This window comes from Mya arenaria, chromosome 3 (genome assembly GCF_026914265.1).
Source record: "Mya arenaria isolate MELC-2E11 chromosome 3, ASM2691426v1".
Taxonomy (NCBI): Eukaryota; Metazoa; Mollusca; class Bivalvia; order Myida; family Myidae; genus Mya; species Mya arenaria.
The window spans coordinates 87,661,496-87,683,723 of record NC_069124.1 but is presented as its reverse complement, the minus strand read 5'-3'; the positions used below and the strand labels follow the sequence as shown (position 1 = coordinate 87,683,723).

The following is a 22,228-nucleotide window of genomic DNA, read 5'->3' as shown; positions in this document are numbered from 1 at the left end:
TCTCTGTCTGATACTCTCTGTGGTGTAGTACAGACACATTCCACATCTCTGTCTGATACTCTCTGTGGTGTAGTACAGACACATTCCACATCTCTGTCTGATACCAACTGTGGTGTAGTACAGACACATTCCACAACTCTGTCTGATACCCTCTGTGGTGTAGTACAGACACATTCCACATCTCTGTCTGATACCCACAGTGGTGTAGTACAGACACATTCCACATCTCTGCCTGATACCCACAGTGGTGAAGTGCAGACACATTCCACATCTCTGTCTTATACCCACAGTGGTGTAGTACAGACACATTCCTCATCTCTGCCTGATACTCTCTGTGGTGTAGTACAGACACATTCCTGATCTCTGCCTGATACCCACTATGGTGTAGTACAGACACATTCCACATCTCTGCCTGATACCCACTATGGTGAAGTACAGACACATTCCACATCTCTGCCTGATACCCACTATGGTGTAGTACAGACACATTCCACATCTCTGTCTGATACCCACTATGGTGTAGTACAGACACATTCCACATCTCTGCCTGATACCCACTATGGTGTAGTACAGACACATTCCACATCTCTGCCTGATACCCACTGTGGTGTAGTACAGACACATTCCACATCTCTGCCTGATACTCTCTGTGGTGTAGTACAGACACATTCCACATCTCTGCCTGATACCCACTATGGTGAAGTACAGACACATTCCACATCCCTGCCTGATACCCACTATGGTGAAGTACAGACACATTCCACATCCCTGCCTGATACCCACTATGGTGTAGTACAGACACATTCCACATCTCTGTCTGATACCCACTATGGTGTAGTACAGACACATTCCACATCTCTGCCTGATACCCACTATGGTGTAGTACAGACACATTCCACATCTCTGTCTGATAACCACTATGGTGTAGTACAGACACATTCCACATCTCTGTCTGATACCCACTATGGTGTAGTACAGACACATTCTGTACTTCTTTCTGATACCCACTGTGGTGTAGTACAGACACATTCCACATCTCTGTCTGATACCCACTATGGTGTAGTACAGACACATTTCACATCTCTGCCTGATACCCACTATGGTGTAGTACAGACACATTCCACATCTCTGTCTGATACCAACTGTGGTGTAGTACAGACACATTCTGTACTTCTTTCTGATACCCACTGTGGTATAGTACAGACACATTCCACATCTCTGCCTGATACCCACTATGGTGTAGTACAGACACATTCCACATCTCTGTCTGATACCCACTATGGTGTAGTACAGACACATTCCACATCTCTGTCTGATACCCACTATGGTGTAGTACAGACACATTCTGTACTTCTTTCTGATACCCACTATGGTGTAGTACAGACACATTCCACATCTCTGTCTGATACCCACTATGGTGTAGTACAGACACATTTCACATCTCTGCCTGATACCCACTATGGTGTAGTACAGACACATTCCACATCTCTGTCTGATACCAACTGTGGTGTAGTACAGACACATTCTGTACTTCTTTCTGATACCCACTGTGGTATAGTACAGACACATTCCACATCTCTGTCTGGTACCCACTATGGTGTAGTACAGACACATTCTGTACCTCTTTCTGATACCAACTGTGGGGTATTACAGACACATTCCACAACTCTGTCTGATACCCTCTGTGGTGTAGTACAGACACATTCCACAACTCTGTCTGATACCCACAGTGGTTTAGTACAGACACATTCCACATCTCTGTATGATACCCTCTGTGGTGTAGTACAGACACATTGCTCATCTCTGATACCCACAGTGGTGTAGTACAGACACATTCCACATCTCTGTCTGATACCCACAGTGGTGTAGTACAGACACATTCCACAACTATGTCTGATAACAACTGTGGTGTAATACAGACACATTATATACCCATTTCTGATACCCACTGTGGTGTAGAACAGACACAACCTGTACCTCTTTCTGATACCCACAGTGATGAAGTACAGACACATTCCACATCTCTGTTGTTACCCACTGTGGTGTAGTACAGACACATTATATACCCCTTTCTGATACCCACTGTGGTGTAGTACAGTCACATTCTGTACCTCTTTCTGATACCCACTGTGGTGTAGTACAGACCCATTCTGTACCTCTTTCTAGTACCCACTGTGATGTAGTACAGACACATTATATACCGCTTTTTGATACCCACTGTGGTGTAGAACAGACACATTCCACATCTCTGTCTTATACCCTCTGTGGTGTAGTACAGACACATTCCACATCTCTGTCTTATACCCTCTGTGGTGTAGTACAGACACATTGCTCATCTCTGATACCCTCCGTGTTGTGGTACAGACAAATTCCACATCTCTGTCTTATACCCACTATGGTGTAGTGCAGACACATTCCACATCTCTGTCTGATACCCACAGTGGTGTAGTACAGACACATTCCACATCTCTGTCTGATAACCACTGTGGTGTAGTACAGACACATTATATACCCCTTTCTGATACCCACTGTGGTGTAGAACAGACACAACCTGTACCTCTTTCTGATACCCACTGTGGTGTAGTACAGACACATTCTGTACCTCTCTCTAGTACCCACAGTGATGAAGTACAGACACATTCCACATCTCTGTCTGATACCCACTGTGGTGTAGTACAGACAATTATATACCCCTTTCTGATACCCACTGTGGTGTAGAACAGACACATTCTGTACCTCATTCTGATACCCACTGTGGTATAGAACAGACACATTCTGTACCTCTTTCTAGTACCCACAGTGATGAATTACAGATACATTCTGTACCTTTTATCTGATACCCACAGTGGTGTAGTACAGACACATCTATACCTCTTTCTAGTACCCACAGTGATGAATTACAGACACATTCTGTACCTTTTATCTGATACCCACAGTGGTGAAATACAGACACATTCTATACCTCTTTCTAGTACCCACAGTGATGAATTACAGACACATTCTGTATCTTTTATCTGATACCCACAGTGGTATAGTACAGAAACATTCTGTACCTCTTTCTAGTACCCACAGTGATGAATTACAGACACATTCTGTACCTTTTATCTGATACCCACAGTGGTGAAGTACAGACACATTCTATACTTCTTTCTGATTCCCACTGTGGTTAAGTACAGAAACATTTTATACCTCTTTTTGATACCCACTGTGGTTTAGTACAGACACATTCTATACCTCTTTCTGAGACCCACTGTGGTGTAGTACAGAAACATTCTATACCTTTTTCTGATACCCACAGTGGTGTAGTACAGACACATTCTATACCTTTTTCTGATACCCACAGTGGTGTAGTACAGACACATGCTATACCTCTTTCTAGTACCCACAGTGATGGAGTACAGACACATTCCACATCTCTTTCTGATACCCACTGTGGTGTAGTACAGACACATTATATACCCCTTTCTGATACCCACTGTGATGTAGAACAGACACATTCTGTACCTTTGTATACCTTTTTCTGATACCCACAGTGGTGTAGTACATACACATGCTATACCCTTTTCTGATACATACACTAAGCAACTCTTTCTGATACCCATCTGATACCCATGTTGGTGAAGTACAGAAACACGCCGAGTTTATACTCTGCTGCTGTTCTATTCCTGGAGAATGCACTGTAGATATGAACCTCTTGCCAATGTCAATTCCCATGAGTCTATTGTTGCAAAATGATTCTTGATTTGTTCTTCTTTTCCCATTGCGCCAAATTGATCAGTAAAATTGGTATGTTCTGCAAAATGTAAAATAGTTGCAGATGAACATCAGTTCTACACGAGGGTTGACATTCCAACTTTACTTTTCAGTACAACGTATTTTCCTCTTTTAAGAACTCCTATAAAAACATCTTAAGTATGTATATTTTTTCGGCTGCACAGTGAATACTTCCTTCTGCTTGTCTAAATGCGATGTAATCATATGAAGTGGTCAGATGTTATATATCCTAAGCCTCACCCTGCTTTGTCCGAGACAGGCATTACTTGTGTTAAATAATGTATCCTCTATTTGCAGGCCAGCAAGCCAGAAAACATTTTTAGTCCCTATAACTATTTTTCCAGACTCTGAACCCAAGTCTCACATCCTGTGATTTGATGTTGGGAAAATATGGAGAAAATACTGGAAACTGAATTATTAGGTGGCTAACTGGACAACATTTGCCTGCTACATTTGACATAATGGCTGCATAAGCCCCTGACAAATTATCTACATATCTCCCATGATGCTAGTTCTTTGAATTTGTGAGCATTATTGATGAGCTTTTTATTTACCACTGTGTTCTGTTGAAATTTAACTCAGACATGTTTTTGCCATTCAGAACATCAAAATGGTGGACATTGCACAAGGTGCATATTGAAAACAAGAAATGGACCCGGTTCAACTGACAGATCAGACATCTTGTTTGCCAGAATAAGCATGGAATTTCCAGGTTAAGAAGACATTTGCCAAATATGGACCACTTCCATTTAGATGTACAATCATGTACTCACAAACATATTCCCAGTTCTTGCAGATAAATCTCCCTTTAAGTGTATTTGGTCGTCTGCTCAGATGCCTGTACTGAGTCTGTAAGGGCAGAGTCTGGCATTTTTTTTGAGAGTACTTCCTGTAAACAAATCTCATCTGCATTCATTTCATTTTGATTAAACTGCACCTGTTGCACCTCCATTTGACCTCATTTGCCTCCTGCAGCAATACACCATTACATATTTGGTGTACAGGAAACTAAGCAGATACCGTAAATCATCTTGTATATCATATTAGGCTTTTGAAGTGTTTTTTTTCCAAAGTCCATTTCAGGCGGAAATATGTTTGTTTACATTTCACTTTAAAGGGATGCTACTCACATTGATTGATAGATTTAGTTATAACGGCAGTAGAAAATTGTGTACAGTTAGCATTAGCACCCAACAACAAATAAAATTATTAAATTATTTTAATGTTTCAAAATTGTATGATAGTTTTTACATTGTGTGATTCTGTATTAAAAACAAATAGACATGCATCATGTGATGTGGTGTCTTGTGCATTGTCCCTCTACTTTATGGCCGCTGCCTTACTACCAATAGTACAAACTGTTTCGATGACAGTGTTGTTCGTCCCATTATACCACATGATTTAATTACTTAACTTAGTTGTTGAGATCATTTAAGTATAATATATGCCTGTTTCTTATACAATTGGAGACAATTTGAGGGATTCACCGAGAGTGACATCGGGATCAGATTAAAATTTTTGTTTATTGATTACTTAATACAGTATTGCAATTAACTATTATGTGCATTGTACCATTGTTATTATGCCCCCCCTTCGAAGAAGTGGGGTATATTGCTTTGCACAGGTTTGTCGGTCGATCGGTAGACCAAAACATGTCCGAGTGATAAATCAACAATTCCTGGACGTATAGTCATCAAACTTCGCATGAAGGTTGGGCCTAACCAGTAGATGACCCCTATTGATTTTGGGGATCATCGGGTCAAAGGTCAAGGTCACAGTGACCTTTAATGGTAAAATAATTTTAAAGCTTGTCCGAGTGATAACTCAACAATGCCTGCACCCATGGCCCTCAAACTTGACATGGAGGTTGGGCCTGACCAGTAGATGACCCTTATTGTTTTGGGGGTCATCAGGCCAAAGGTTAAGGTCACAGTGACCTTGAATGGTAAAAGGTCGTCCGAGTGATAACTTGAAAATGCCTGCACCCATGGCCCTCAAACTTGACGTGGAGGTTGGGCCTGACCAGTAGCTGACACCTATTGTTTTTGGGGCTCATCGGGTCAAAGGTCAAGTTCACAGTGACCTTGAATGGTAAAAGGTTGTCCGAGTGATAACTCAACGATGCCGGCACCCATGGCCCTCATAATTGAATTGGAGGTTGGGCCTGACCAGTAGATGACCCCTATTGTTTTTGGGGGTCATCGGGCCAAAGGTCAAGGTCACAGTGACCTGGAATGGTAAAAGGTTATCCGAGTGATAATTCGACAATGCGTGCACCCATGGCCCTCATAATTCAATTGGAGGTTGGGCCTGACCAGTAGAAGACCCTTATTGTTTTGGGGGGTCATCGGGCCAAAAGTCAAGGTCACAGTCACGTTGAATGGTAAAAGGTTTTCCGTGTGATAACTTGACAATGCCTGCACCCATGGCCCTCAAACTTGACTTGGAATTGGGCCTGACCAGTACATGACCCCTTTTGTTTTTGGGGGTCATCTGGCCAAAGGTCAAGGTCACAGTCACCTTGAATGGTAAAAGATTGTCCGAGTGATAACTCGACAATGCCTGCACCCATGGCCCTCAAACTTGACTTGGAGAATTGGCCTGACCAGGAGATGACCCCTATGGTTTTTGGGGGTCATCTGGCCAAAGGTCAAGGTCACAGTGACCTTGAATGGTAAAAGGTTGTCCGAGTGATAACTCGACAATGCCTGCACCCATGGCCCTCAAACTTGACTTGGAGGTTGGGCCTGGCCAGAAGATGGTCCCTATTGATTTTAGGGGTCATTGGGCTAAAGGTCAAGGTCACAGTGACCTGGAATGGTAAAAGGTTATCCGAGTGATAACTCGACAATGCCTGCACCTATGGCCCTCAATCTTGACTTGGAGGTTGGGCCTGGCCAGAAGATGGTCCTTATTGATTTTAGGGGTCATTGGGCCAAAGGTCAAGGTCACAGTGACCTTGAATGATAAAAGGTTGTCTGAGTGATAACTCAACAATGCCTGCACCCATGGCCCTCAAACTTGACATGGAGGTTGGGCCTTATCAGTAGATGACCCCTATTGATTTTAGGGGTCAAGGACACAGTGACCTTGAAAGGGAACTCGACAATTCCTGGACCTATGGTCATCAAACTTGACATGAAGGTTGGGCCTGCCCAGTAGATGACCCCTATCGACTTTGAGGGTCATCAGGCCAAGGTCAATGTCACAGTAACCTTTAACGCAAAAAAGTTAACAAATCTTCTCCCACTGATATCTCAACAATGCCTGAACCTATGATCATTAAACTTGACATGGATGTTAAGCCTGACCAGTAGATCATCCTTATTGATTTTAGGATTCATAGAGCCAAAGGTCAAGGTCACAGTGATCTTGAATGGTAAAAGGTTGTCCGAGTGATAACTCAACAATGCCTGAACCCATGGCCTTCAAACTTGACTTGGAGTTGCATCTGACTTGTAGATGACCCCTTATGATTTAAGGGGTCATTGCGTCAAAGGTCAAGGTCACAGTGACCTTGAACGAAAAAAACTTGTCTGTGTGATAACTTGACAATGCCTGCACCCATGGCCCTCGAACTTGACATTTAGGTTTCTGAGGACCAGCTGATGACTCTGGATTTTGAGTTCATAGAGTCAAAGGTCATGGTCATAACACACTATCCTCACACTTTAATGGTCATAATCTTAAAACTGCCTTAACGGCAACAAATCAGCTGTCATTTCGGTCCATGCATATTTCATTCAATTGTCCATATAATCCTGACAACATGGCGCTCAGGGGGGGCATAATGTTTGACAAACATCTCTTGTTTCAATATATTTTATCATTTCTGTACATGTGCTGTACTATTAATTAACCTTTGCCATTTTCACGATTAAATTTTCTTGTCGAAACAAATATAGCAGCCAACATTTTGACATTTTTTCAATATGTCCTATATACCCTAGTAGTGGTATTAAGTTTTTTATCTTGATTTTTCTTGTATTTTTTGTCCTATATATAATAGAGTCTTATACACAGTAATTTATGGTACGACACATCAACCAGGAATAGGTTGATGATCACTTTTTATCTTGACAACTTACAACACATTTAGTTGGTGCAAAACTGAAATAAGACACAGTTGGGTTTTTTGTCCTAATAATGTACAATGATAACATTTTTCAAGCTCAAAAAGTATCTAAAATGCCATTTTACAATATGATTTCTTCTGCAAAAATGCTGACAATTTCTGCTGTCTTTGACTTGTCTGTTTAACCGCTGGGTGGCAGACTTTTCTGACCAAATGGTATAACAATGTTTAAAGCGGGTTGTGTACTACAACAAATGGTATAGCCTCCAACTAAAGCAGATTTTGAACTACACCAAATGGTATCACCTTGAATTAAAGCCAGTTGCCTACTACAACAAATGGTATAACCTCGAACTAAAGGAGGTTGCATACTACACCAAATCATATAACCTCTCAGGATTTCCGCCAGCCCTTTATGGCTTGTCGGGCCCGTCGTGCCTTCCGCTGGCAAGGCTAATTACCGACACGCGTTAATTATGCCGACATGCTTTAATCCGCGTAGCGACAATCCTTATCAAAACAATCATCAGTTTTGACAATACACAATTTTGTTGCGATTGCAACGGTTGCAACGGTTGACTGACAGCCAGAAGGCGTGGCGGGACTATTACGGCATTTGTATCAGCCATTCAGGATCGACGACAGCATGAAGGCGTGTCTGTGAGGTTCAACAGTGCAATTAACCAAACTCCTCCTATTCTTTATCAAAATGGGAATGTGTGAAAAACACCACTGTCGTAATTGCGACCTTCATCCCTATAATCATCTATGAACGCAAAGTAAACAATAAGTGTTAATTGATTTCGGTAACATAAATCATGTGTCGTTTTATTTTGTTTCTTAATCCAGAGTCCGTTTGTTAACCAATTATTAAATTGTAATTGAGAACTGTGTTAAGATATCTGTGTTATTATAAACAATGGTTATGCTATGTCATCGTATGTAATTGAGTCGCGTTCCCGTCTTTAGTTTAGTGTATAGTTATATTTTGTGTTGCTTATTATTAAACTTTGATTATTTTATCGTTCTTTTAATTTATTTAGAAAAAAGATAAATAAATCTGAAAATACACATTACATTCCCTTTAAGTTATTATTTAGCCGACCCGGCTTTAAAAATATTAGCTGTTGCAGCTTTAAAAACGAATACACCCACGAGCAGTCGCTTTGCTCCGGGCTCTTTTGTGTTCCAGCATGCAGCATGCTTTACACGTTTTGCTGTGACGTCAACGGTGTCAATAATAATAATACCCGCACTAAACGAAACATGAGTCGATCGATATCGTCGATAATGTATTGTCGGAAAACTTGAGAAATAGCAATAATTAATGAAGAGAAACCATTAAACCTTTTCACAAAAATATGTTTAATGTTAATCGGACTTGAGTTGGTAATTCTAAATCATAGGAACATAACTGTAAACTTGTTTAAAATGCAGGAAATTGCACCATTTTGGATACGAAAATAAAAAAAAAATCAACGTCGGGAGGGGACACCCCTCACAAACCCTCCCCTTCCGCCATGCCTTATGAAATTCCTGGCAGAAACCCTGCCTCTAACTAAAGAGGGTTGCGTACTACACCAAATGGTAAAACCTTGAACTAAAGGAGGTTGCATACTACACCAAATGGTAAAACATTGAACTAAAGGAGGTTGCATACTACACCAAATGGTAAAACATTGAACTAAAGCAGGTTGCATACTACACCAAATGGTAAAACATTGAACTAAAGCAGGTTGCATTCTACACCAAATGGTAAAACCTTGAACTAAAGCAGGTTGCATACTACACCAAATGGTAAAACATTGAACTAAAGGAGGTTGCATACTACACCAAATGGTAAAACATTGAACTAAAGGAGGTTGCATACTACACCAAATGGTAAAACATTGAACTAAAGGAGGTTGCATTCTACACCAAATGGTAAAACCTTGAACTAAAGGAGGTTGCATTCTACACCAAATGGTAAAACATTGAACTAAAGGAGGTTGCATACTACACCAAATGGTAAAACATTGAACTAAAGGAGGTTGCATACTACACCAAATGGTAAAACCTTGAACTAAAGGAGGTTGCATACTACACCAAATGGTTTTGCATTGAACTAAAGGAGGTTGCATTCTACACCAAATGGTAAAACATTGAACTAAAGGAGGTTGCATACTACACCAAATGGTAAAACATTGAACTAAAGCAGGTTGCATACTACACCAAATGGTAAAACCTTGAACTAAAGGAGGTTGCATTCTACACCAAATGGTAAAACATTGAACTAAAGGAGGTTGCATACTACACCAAATGGTAAAACCTTGAACTAAAGGAGGTTGCATACTACACCAAATGGTAAAACATTGAACTAAAGGAGGTTGCATACTACACCAAATGGTAAAACCTTGAACTAAAGGAGGTTGCATTCTACACCAAATGGTAAAACATTGAACTAAAGGAGGTTGCATACTACACCAAATGGTAAAACATTGAACTAAAGGAGGTTGCATACTACACCAAATGGTAAAACATTGAACTAAAGCAGGTTGTGTACTACACCAAATGTTTTTGCATTGAACTTTTGTAACAATTAAACAAACACTGAAGATGCTGCACTAAGAATTTTAATATGAGCTGATCGAAATACTACAGCATGGCAAATTGTCCCCTCTGGAGAAATGATTTTCTTGTGTCGGTTATAGTATGATTGTGTCAGAAAATATAACTGCTAATATGGTTACCTGGATAAAATCAGGTATTCTAATTATATTGCTTTATGTGAAATCCAGTTATAAAAGTAAATGGCATGTTCCCTTTAATTGGCAGTTTGGTAATCAGTAATTGCGGCATTGGACGGAGACACTGATTTGTACCATGATCTTATATTGATCTAAAGGCAGTGATATTCATAGAAGCCATTTCATGCTCAGAGGCTTGTGTTCTTTGCTGGGATTCATGCTCAGAGGCTTGTGTTCTTTGCTGGGATTCATGCTCAGAGGCTCGTGTTCTTTGCTGGGATTCATGCTCAGAGGCTCGTGTTCTTTGCTGGGATTCTTGCTGGACATAACAGAACTTAAATAACTTGAAACCATATTTCATTGAATTATTATCTTATAGAACATGGTATTTTCTGACTTTCACTTGGTCAGATAGGCTATGAAATATACTAATTTGAGGAAACTTAATGTATACTTTAGAATTCAAAATTGGTAATCTACAATAAATAAAGCGGGCTGATACTTGTCACCTCAAGTAATGATCTGCTACTATCAATGCTGGATATGGTAGTATTAACAAATTATCCACATGATTGTGGAAGATTTAACGCAGTGTGCCACTGAATGTGGTGTATAGTGTCTCTAAGAAGCATCAATTGGTTTTCTCGGTGCCAGACCCTCGCACAACAAGAAAGAAGCAGGCTCGATGTCTTGTTAGAGAAGGAGATTTATTTATATCCAAGACTGATGATTCTCCCAATTGATTACTGGAAGTAATTCTTTTTCCAGTGAAAGTATTTGTGATGTGATGCCAGACAGTTGGCTACAAAGTGTCGTCTTGGATAAGATTACCTATCAATGGTCATTATGTGGATAATATTGGGATAATTTATTGTGATAATGCATTTTGAATTGATATGCTATTAATAAGTTAATTTTATTTTAATGAAATATACTGAAATTAATCAGACATTTAAAGAAAAGGCAAAAGAAGAAATGGTTCCATTTTCAGTGTGAATGATCACATTTTTGGCAGCAAGCTAATCTGGCTGTTTCACCAAGGATAAGAAAATAGATGATTTGGGGGGAAAAAGATATTCTTTGATCAATACGACAGAAAAATAACAGTATACAAAATCAAAGAAAAGTAATGAGAGTCATAGGAATATGATATGTCATGTAAAAACTGAGTTCATCTATCATATGGATGTGTTAGGCAGCCAAAAATGGGAGCCGTCTTCTCCAGTTAATTCAGGACTTTGATGGTCGGCAGGGCTGCTGGACATTTCAATCATAAAACTCATTTTGCTCTCAAGGATTGTCACGTAAAGATCCTCGATGTCAGACAGACTCAGATATGAGAAAGCATGTGTACCTCTTAAGCACTGTATTCAGCAGGAAAGTTCAACATTTAAGGAGCAAAGTGATATTACATGTCAGTTTACCATGACAACAGATTGTCAATTGTTAGGTCTTATAAGGAATCTACTTTTGGATGCATTTGTTGTTTGGGGACTGGAAGGAAATTAGCTTTAATGGAATATGGATGATAATGAGCAGGAGTTGGTTGTAAGTGTCGGGAATGGGCACGGGGGTGGCCAGGGTGAGGACAGGTCTTGTAACACCTCATACTGCAACGGGGGACTCAGGCCTCAGAGGTCAGCATACACCTCAGACCCCGATATCCGTCAGGTCAGATCCATGGAGGAAGTATCTTGCAAGTTGAAAGGAATTCGGGTAGGGATTCAGTTGTTAAGAAATGCCTTAAAAATAAAATCATTGTCATGATCACTGATTTTTTGTAAACCTAGCTTTTCTGTCTATCCAACTCATCTTTCTGTCCACAAGCCATTTCAATGTTTCTTATAGATGGAAGTAAATGAAATTTTTAGAAAGTGCTGATTACCGCTCAGTGGTGCATCTTCATTTTTAGTTTCTGTTTGGGTCAGAAACTCGACAGATTATTTCCCTCTTATATACGGATAAAGCTTAATTTTGTCTACCCAATTTTAAGTCAGTTGTGAAGGAAACTAAATAAAAAATCTGTTTTGGTATAAAAAATACAAGTGGATGACCAAATGTCTTTTTGAAGATATGATATTTTTTTAACTTGAATAAAAACTACAAAATTCAGCTTACATTTTGTTTCCAGTGCCCTGCTTGCATTTTTATAAGCCTGTTCTATACTGCTGTCCATGTTGTCTGATCAATAACTTTAGAAGCCTTAGTCTAATCATCACCAAATTTGGTCAGAATGATCTGTATGGACAAAATATCTCGGTCATTCTCGATAACCAGCCATACGATTTGTAGTTTAAAGGTCATAAATAATAACAGGGATATCAAATAGTGAAGCCATTTAATGTCAATTGCTTAGTAAGTCATGAGGTTGATAATCAACTTGTTATTGACTTTAATTTATTTTCATTTAGGTTAAATGATATACCATATTAACAGTAAAATAAACACTGATTTAGGTACTTACAAGTTGCATACCGCGACCGTGTACATTCTGTGAATACATGTATACCCTTCTACATAGACAGTATGATTTCAGAAGTAAAGGTCAGAGTTTTGTTGTGATCTTGAATTTGTGGATAAGCCAAGAAATCTACACAAAAATAATGTCCCACAAATATTTATGATTTCACAGTAACTCCCTCTTCTGTTGTGGTACTGTAGTTTATACTGTCACAAATGTGTGGTTCATGAGTAGCACACTTGGGGACAAAATCAACATGATCTTCCTATGTATAGTACCAGGGAGGCATTTCTCATGGCATCATGAAGCAATTTGTCTATTAATTATTTATCTTATAGTACTATTCAAATGTCAAAGATGGTTTAGAAATTAACCATTTAGTTTCATAATGGAAAAAAGTACAGGACTAGAATTTCCTGGGTTTGTTGACATTGGGACATGAAATGAAGTCTGAGGGGGTTGAAATTAAAGCTATATTTGGAAAATTCCAATTTCAAGAAGGTCTCTAGGTAATAATATAGGTGTAGATTTTGAATTGTGAAATATTAACTGTCTGAAACTGTCAGACTTTCTGTTGGTTACAAATATTGTATTCACACCTTCATATTTTCCGAGAACCAGTCTTTGTCATTATTTTCCCATAGTGGCTTGTGTGCTATTTTCTCCATGAAAACCAATATGTCAGTTTACTAATGAAGATTTAAATTACATCAAAATGTTGAGGCTCTTTTTAGACATGTTAAAAAACTCTATTTTCATGTATTTACCAGGGGTTCTCAAGTTTAGATTTAATCCTGTCATCAGGATTGAGAGCGTAATTTAACTTCAGACTGTTATAATTAAAGGGCAATAACTCTCGAGTGACTCGAGCAATATGGTTTGTTATGGAATTTGTCTGATTATTATGCCCATACATATTCTGACCAAATTTGGTGATGTTGGACAACTAAGGTTTCTGAAGTTATTGATTAGACAAGACCGTATTGTTTTTTTAAATACCTTGAATTTAATATAAATTACTTTGGAAACAATTTAAAAAGGAGACTAACCCCCTTTGCCCTGCTTTAGGCGAGTCCCTCAAAATCCAACGGATCCTCAGCTGTTTTTCAGGGTTGATAAATATCAACTGTTAGAACATCGGACTTACAAATTCCTCTCTTTAGAAACGTTCTATGCTATACCTGTAAAAGTTTCCGTAGATATGTTCCCATGAATATAAGAATAAGTATGGCCTGTTGACATACACCCTGATATTAATTACACTTTTTGTTGCTATTTATATGGAAATTGGCGTCTAACATATTCATGTTTAGACTATTAATGGGCGATACAGCATTTTTACATAAAATGTCCTGAGTTTTTGGGACACGGCTAGCTCGTGTAGCAACATTGATTGAACTCCAAAAATCTAGTGCATTAAAGATGGCCTTTGATCAGGAATCTCAAAGTATCTACTTGTTGTAATGTTTTTCCTTAAAAAAGGTGATGTAATGAGGTTATCACATGAACAGGCAGTTTCTTTTGCATTCTTCAGGTGATCTAATAAATTTGGTTGTTACTTCATTTGTTGTCAATATTGACACTCCTGCTTGCTTCAAAATTTAAGCCAGGAAACCCCTCAAAAGGGCTTCTAAAAAAGCCAGTTTTTGTTTGGCGTAAAGGGGCGTTGCCCTGTAGCGGCCCCCAAACCCCAAATAAAGAAGAAAAAAATCATGTTTCCTCTGATTTAAATGAGACATTAACTACCTTATTCAAATAAATCTTTATAAAATGAGTGAAATAATCGTATGACTTGCAGGAATGTTACCAATGAAGCAATTATTGTTTGCAAACATGCAGAATGATATATAAAACCGTATATAAGTATTTATAGCATGTGATGAAATTTTATTATTACAGGAACAAGTAGTTTTTTTATATATTTTGTATTTGAACTTTTTTCTTTTTTAAAAAATGCCTGCATCCGATCTGTTGTTTTAGGCTTCTGACTTTTTTCAGATTCCATTTCTGGCCAAATATACTTGAATAGAAAAATAAATGGTAGCAAAGGTGTTGTTTACATTTTGTACTTTAAAGGGACATAACTCACATCAATTGATTGATTAAGTTATATTGGCTGTAGAAAATCTGGTACAGTTAGCATTACTCAGATGAGTACAAATAAACAGAGTTCATTATTTTTAAGTTTCAATATTGTACAACACATTTTACAAAGTATGATTCTTTATTAAAATAATAAGTAAACATGCATACTGTAAAGTTACAATCATTGTGCCCTGTAAATGTGTGACGGTGTGAAAACCTCCCTCTGTCTTACTGTAGTAACAAATATACCAACAGTACAAACTGTTGCAATGGCCATGTTGTTGGTCGCATTATACAATGTGTTTGCTATACTTAGCTGAAGGTGTTGACATTTTGATTACATTTATGTACAATATATCGCTGTTGCTTTTACAACTGGGATTGTTAAATTTTTTATTTTATTATTTATGTACATGATCGTGCTGTACTATTTGATAACCTTTGCCATTTTCACGTTTCAATAAAATTCTTCAAAACAAATATGGTTACTGTTGATTTGACATTTTTCACTGTGTCCTATCTATGGTATTAAGGTTTTTTACCCGACTGTTCATTCATTTTTTTTTGCCTGTGCATCCTATCAATGCTAGCTTCCTATACACAGTATATTATGTAAATATGTGTAAATCTAACCAGTTGAATGTGTTTTTCTTACTTTTACTACCCACAACAGTACATCATGTTCCAACAAACGGTTTGAGATAATATAAATATATCATGGTGATGTTAGCCGATGTTTAATGCCACATGTTTGCAGACCGTTTATGTTGTATATTTACAGAAGGAGACGGTGGGTCAGTATGTGCTTGACAAGGTGTGCGAGACCCTCAACCTCGTGGAGAAGGACTACTTTGGCCTCCGCTATGTCGATACTGAGAAACAGCGGGTACGTAACACTCTTCACTCACCACACATTGTTGTTTGGTTTGTTTTCACAAGGGCAGTTATTCATCATATGTATTAAGTCATTTCCTAATTTAGTTCATTTTCCTAAGTTGAGGGATTTCACTTGGTCATGTGATATGGAAACTTTAACGTCAAAAATTTGTACTTTTCTTTAAATTTAATTATGAAAAGTTTAGGATAGTGATGTCAAAACTTTCTTTCACTTTTGCAACTGCAGGAAGTTACACACATGCATAACAAAGTGTATGTTTAGCTAGTAAATCCATGCTTACTTATCATTGATCTATCTGAATAGAAATGTAATATATGAAGTTCGGAATGTATGCATATCTAGAAAAAAAATTATACGTAATAGTTTTAGCCCCCATAATGAGAGTCAGGGCTCTCGCGAGGGGGCGACTTGGGCGAAGTGGTCGCCTAAAATTCCCAGACTTCGCCCATTTGTATCATCAAAGCGACATTGACTTCGCCGAAAAAATTAGCACATTGTAAATCTGTCAATCAGCGAGTATTTGACCACTGTCACATTAGTCAAAACACCGTAATCTCCTAATCCGATAATTGGGCCGTGCCATCCAATTATCAAAACATCGCCAGTAGGCAGAGCTATTGATGGTCAACCAATCAGAATGTACATTGAGAAGTCCCTGATCAAATGATATAAGTTCGTCTTAATCGGATTGAAAAGGCAACATAATTATGAAAAATATTGTCAAGCATTAAAGAAGTTAAAAAGTAATTGATATATGTATTGATCAAACAATGCAAGACATTTTAAACATTGTTGTTTTGAAGCAGACGGTCATAGCCATCTCGGGCCATCGGCAAGGTGGCGCTAAGAAAATCAATAACATGACGTATCAACAAATATTTGATTGGTTTTAGTGAAATGTTCATGATAAAATGAAATGATAAAAAAATGATTTGAAAACACAAAAATATCTTCTTTTTTTGCTTTATGTAGTGTTTACTTACAGTATTTTCCTCCTGTTTATGACTTTAAAAAATCGGCCAGATCGCCATTTTGTCAAAACAATTTTCCGAGTAAATTTCTCAACCTCCCATTATGTATTGGTAAAAAATTCATCAAGAACAGTGATTTAAATGTCATTTGGTTCTTAAATGTCAGCATATTGAAAATTATTTAGCCAGAGACAAGTATATAACAGCATAGCTGAATGTGACATTCGTACCCATCCCGAACGTACCAAATAAGATTCGTCCCCCTACTATATTGACAGTTCATTTATAAGGTCATTTTGATTGTTTCAAATCCTTAGCTGTCTTGGTTTTTGATTTATTTTAGATGCTATTTGGAGATAAACTATGTGACATTGACAAATACACTTTTGCTGAGCCAAAAATGATACATTATTTGTGAACATTTTATATAGTTATACTTATAGCAATTAATTTGAATGTGAATATAAACTTAAGTGTGTGGTATGGCATAGTTTTTGTATCAGGTGTTACGAAAAGTATCACTTCTCCCTAAAGTCTCCCCACTTCTCCCTAAATTGACTGAAGAGAGAAGTCACTTCTCCCAAAAATTTCAGCCTAGTGAGAGCCCTGAGAGTTATTGTCAGTTTATACACTAGAGCTTTAGCACAAGTGTAAAATTTTAATCACTTAGAGGGTTGGGAGTTTCATTACTGTTTTGTACCATGTTGTCATGAACAGCGTTCAATAAGTTGCTTTCGGCATAAGTGAATATCACCGTAGCTAGTCTGCACTGTTACAGCCATTCTACTATTTTCTGTTCCAATATGTGAGTTGACCATTAGACAAAAACAAAGAAAGTACACTCAAACATGAAACAATGGCTACAAAAAGTTTCAATCTAATAAGATTGGTACTTTGGAGAATCATATTTGCATCATAATTATATATAACGCAATGAAAAACAGTAAAATATTAAATGTTGTGTTTATTTTTATCATAAATATTTCAATCAGCGGCTTCAGAAGATCCAGTGGCTTAATCTCAGATTATAAGAGAAAATGATGGAAGTGATTGATTGACAGTGTTTAGTAATAGTTCAATGTAGCCTAAACATGCTTTTGTATCTAAACATGCTTTTGTATTATTTTTTCATGTTAATTGTCAATAAAATGAGCAGGATGGGAAATTACATGGAGGATCAATGTTTTATAATATGTGATCACGATATTGAACCATATAAGTCCATAGCTAGGCATTAATCCTAATGAAAGGCTGATGTGAAGGTGAGGGTATTGGCAAATGGGTTTGACCCTGGGGTGCCTAATACCATATATACAAGTCTGCTGGAGCTTGAAATCACTTTGTAACAGCTCTGATGTTGGTAGCTCATATCATGTTAGACTGAAGTAGGAGAAAATGATGAATGATGTTGATCTTCACTTTGCAAACTTCTTAAAATATCAGCGAAGGAACTGTATGAAATATAAGCATCAAAAAATTATGGCAATGTGACTGTGTATGTATTACAAGAGCCATAACTCTTGACCAATTGTTATCAAATTGCCTCCCTCTTTTGTTTATACACAATATATTGAAAAAAGTAAATGGAAATTTGATATTGGATTAATCCCATATGTTTACTGCGACCAGAGCAGGCTTAAGCAAACCTTATTAATTTATTTTTTCAGAATATTTTTGTTGAAAAAAAAAACATCTTCTTCAAAGATGTCAAAAGTTGTTAAATATTTCTTTAGTAGCAAATATGCCCGTGGTAGTGTCGATGTATTTTTCGCAAATAGTATCAAAAATGTCACTTACTGAGTCACTTAATTCATTTGTTTCTTCGATCAAATGAAAGTATGCAGACAAGCAGCTAACAACGGCATCCAGTATGTTTTCCAATCAATAATTTCAGAAGCATTTGTACAATTATCACAAACTTTGGTCAAAATGTGTTTGGGCATAAGTTTGATAACCAGCCATATCGCTATAGTCACTTGAGAGTCGCCCTTTATTTATAGAAATTACTTAACGTCAATATTGTCCATTACATAACTTTAAAAACCTTATTTGGTCAGAATTTGTATCCGAGGGCATAAAATATCAGAAAAATTCAATAACCAACCATGTTGCTGGAGTCACTCAAGAGTAATCACCCTTTAATTATAGAAATTACCTGAAACCGATCTTTTACAGTCATTTACTTTAGAAGCCATTGTCCAATCATCACCAAATTTGGTCAGAATGTGTATTGACAAAATATCTTGGTCAGATTCGATAACCAGCCATGTCGCCTTAGTCACTCCAGACCAATAACCCTTGAATTGGCAAAAACTGTATTTACAGTAAGGGCTCTTTAAATCTGGCTTAAAATACATCCACTCATCACAAAACTTTGTGTTTGGAAAATAGGATGGACTGTTTTGGGACAGTTGTCGTTCTTGTTTGTATTTTTAAAAAAATTGCAGTTTGCCGGTGCATTTTTATATTTTCATGCTTATGAAGGTAGGAGGGCATGCTAGTTAATTCAATGAAGCTTGATTCTTAAATTCTGGGGAAATTTGCAAGCGTTCACTCCTATGTTAATTCATACAGCATAAACACAAGAAAAAGTGTGCTCATTCTTCATAGTTACTTTTCAAATAATTATTTATCATGATTATTTTCTCTTCAGCCTCATATTTAGTGTTAAAGAAGCAGTATGGAGTTTTTTATCTGTTATGATTTCTAAATACTGTATTGATGTTACGTTTGATTGAATAAGATGTGTACTCTTTGATGATTGTTTCCATTTTATGTTACTATGAGACTGTTTGTTTGTTTTTCAGCATTGGTTGGACCCAACCAAAACAGTCTACAAGCAACTAAAGGGTAAGCTTCATGTCTGACCAACAAAAACAGTACACACAAGCAACTAAAGGGTAAGCTTCATGTCTGACCAACAAAAACAGTACACACAAGCAACTAAAGGGTAAGCTTCTGGTCTGACTAACAAAAACAGTACACACAAGCAACTAAAGGGTTAGCTTTTGGTGCCACCAACAAACACAGTGTACAAGCAGTTGAATGGTAAGCTTTTGGTGTGACCAACAAACACATAGTACAAGCAACTGAAGGATAAGCTTCTGGTTTGACCCACAAACACAGGAGTACACTACAAACAGCTGAATGGTGAGCTTCTGGTTTGACCAACAAACACAGTGCACAAGCAACTGAAGGGTAAGTGTCTGGTATGACCAACAAACACAGTCTAGAAGCACTTGAAGGGTAGGTGTCTGGTGTGACCAGCAAACACAGTGTACAAGCAGCTGAAGGGTAAGTGTCTGGTGTGACCAGCAAACACAGTGTAGAAGCACCTGAAGGGTAAGTGTCTGGTATGACCAACAAACACAGTCTAGAAGCACCTGAAGGGTAAGTGTCTGGTTTGACCCACAAACACAGAGTACAAACAGCTGAATGGTGAGCTTCTGGTTTGACCAACAAACACAGAGTACAAGCAACTGAATGGTAAGCTTCTGGTGTGACCCACAAACACAGTGTAGAAGCACCTGAAAGGTATGTGTCTGGTATGACCAACAAACACGGTCTAGAAGCACCTGAAGGGAAAGTGTCTGGTGTGACCAACAAACACAGTGTACAAGCAGCTGAAGGGTAAGTGTCTGGTGTGACCAACAAACACAGTGTACAAGCAACTGAAGGGTAAGTGTCTGGTGTGACCCACAAACACAGTGTACAAGCAGCTGAAGGGTAAGTGTCTGGTGTGACCAACAAACACAGTGTACAAGCAACTGAAGGGTAAGTGTCTGATGTGACCCACAAACACGGTTGACAAGCAACTAAAGGGTAATTTCTGGTGTGACCAGCAAACACAGTGTACAAGCAGCTGAAGGGTAAGTGTTTGGTGTGACCCACAAACACATTTGACAAGCAACTAAAGGGTAATTTCTGGTGCGACCAACAAACACAGTGCAGTGTACAAGCAGCTGAAGGGTTAGCTTCTGACGTGATTGCATCTACTTAGCATGACATTGTTGTTTACCCTTTTATTTTTATAATGAAACAATCACATCATTGATTGCCCAGGACAAGTAAGAGTGATGATGGGTTTAATTATAGACCTAATTAGGAAATGGTTATGTTGATGCAGCACTCTGAGCTTAACAATTGCCTGGGGAAAATCTCAATAGAAGTGGTATTGTGGGCTGTGACCATCACTATGATGAGATTACGTGACACAAATGACAACCATACACTTATAGGATCTATTGTCATTTACTAAAGGGACATAAATTGTACCTTTTATCCCTGAAATGCCCATATGATGGGCACATTTATTAAATTGAAGCAGTTTTTGCTCTACAGTTGGAAAGGGCACACAAGTTATGTATGTTGCTGAATCAGTCTAAATATGTCAAATCAGTTGAATAATGGTGGTCCTGTCCTGATGCACTGTCGGCCATTCATATAATAAAATGACATCCGATACACTTATGTTTTGATTTTGAGGATTGCATGGCATAGTTCTATGATTGGAGTGCACCCATACAAATTCCCATAGTAAAATCATGAAGTGCTCCCATGCATATTTCACTAGTGAAAACAGGGAGTGCTCCTATACATATACATATTTCCATAGTGAAATCATGGAGTGGCTCCCATGCATATTTCCTTAGTGAAATCATGAAGTGCTCCTTTACATATTTCACTAGTGAAAACAGGGAGTGCTCCTATACATATTTCACTAGTGAAAACAGGGAGTGCTCCTATACATATTTCCATAGTGAAATCATGGAGTGCTTCCATGCATATTTCCTTAGTGAAATCATGAAATGCTTCTATACATATTTCCATAGTGAAATCATGAAGTGCTCCCATGCATATTTCTTTAGTAAAATCATAAAGTGCTCCCATGCATATTTCCATAGTGAAATCATGAAGTGCTCCCATGCATATTTCCTTAGTGAAATCATGAAGTGCTTCTATACATATTTCCATTGTGAAATAATGAAGTGCTCCCATGCATATTTCCTTAGTAAAATCATGGAGTGCTCCCATGCATATTTCCATGCTACAATCTTGGTGTGCTCCCATAGTGAAATCATAGAGTGCTCCCCTACAGCTCATGGATCGTCTCATGCATATTCCCATAGTGAAATCATTGAGTGCTCCCATACATATTAACATAATTAAATAATTGAGTGCTTTCATATATTTTCACATAAAAACATAGTATACACATTTCATTTATATACTTTATGA

At 38.0% G+C, this 22,228-nt stretch overlaps 1 protein-coding gene across 5 annotated transcripts in view; it reads left to right on the top strand.

Moving 5' to 3' along the window:
- The window catches only part of LOC128229134 (FERM domain-containing protein 5-like), an 80,791-nt gene that overhangs the window by 21,391 nt on the left and 37,172 nt on the right, over positions 1-22,228 (top strand). For all 5 annotated transcript variants that reach the window (XM_052940846.1, XM_052940848.1, XM_052940847.1 and 2 more), the window contains exons 2-3: positions 15,903-16,007; positions 19,798-19,840. In XM_052940846.1, the coding sequence (XP_052796806.1) occupies positions 15,903-16,007; positions 19,798-19,840 (148 nt within the window). The remainder of the gene's footprint in view (positions 1-15,902; positions 16,008-19,797; positions 19,841-22,228) is intronic.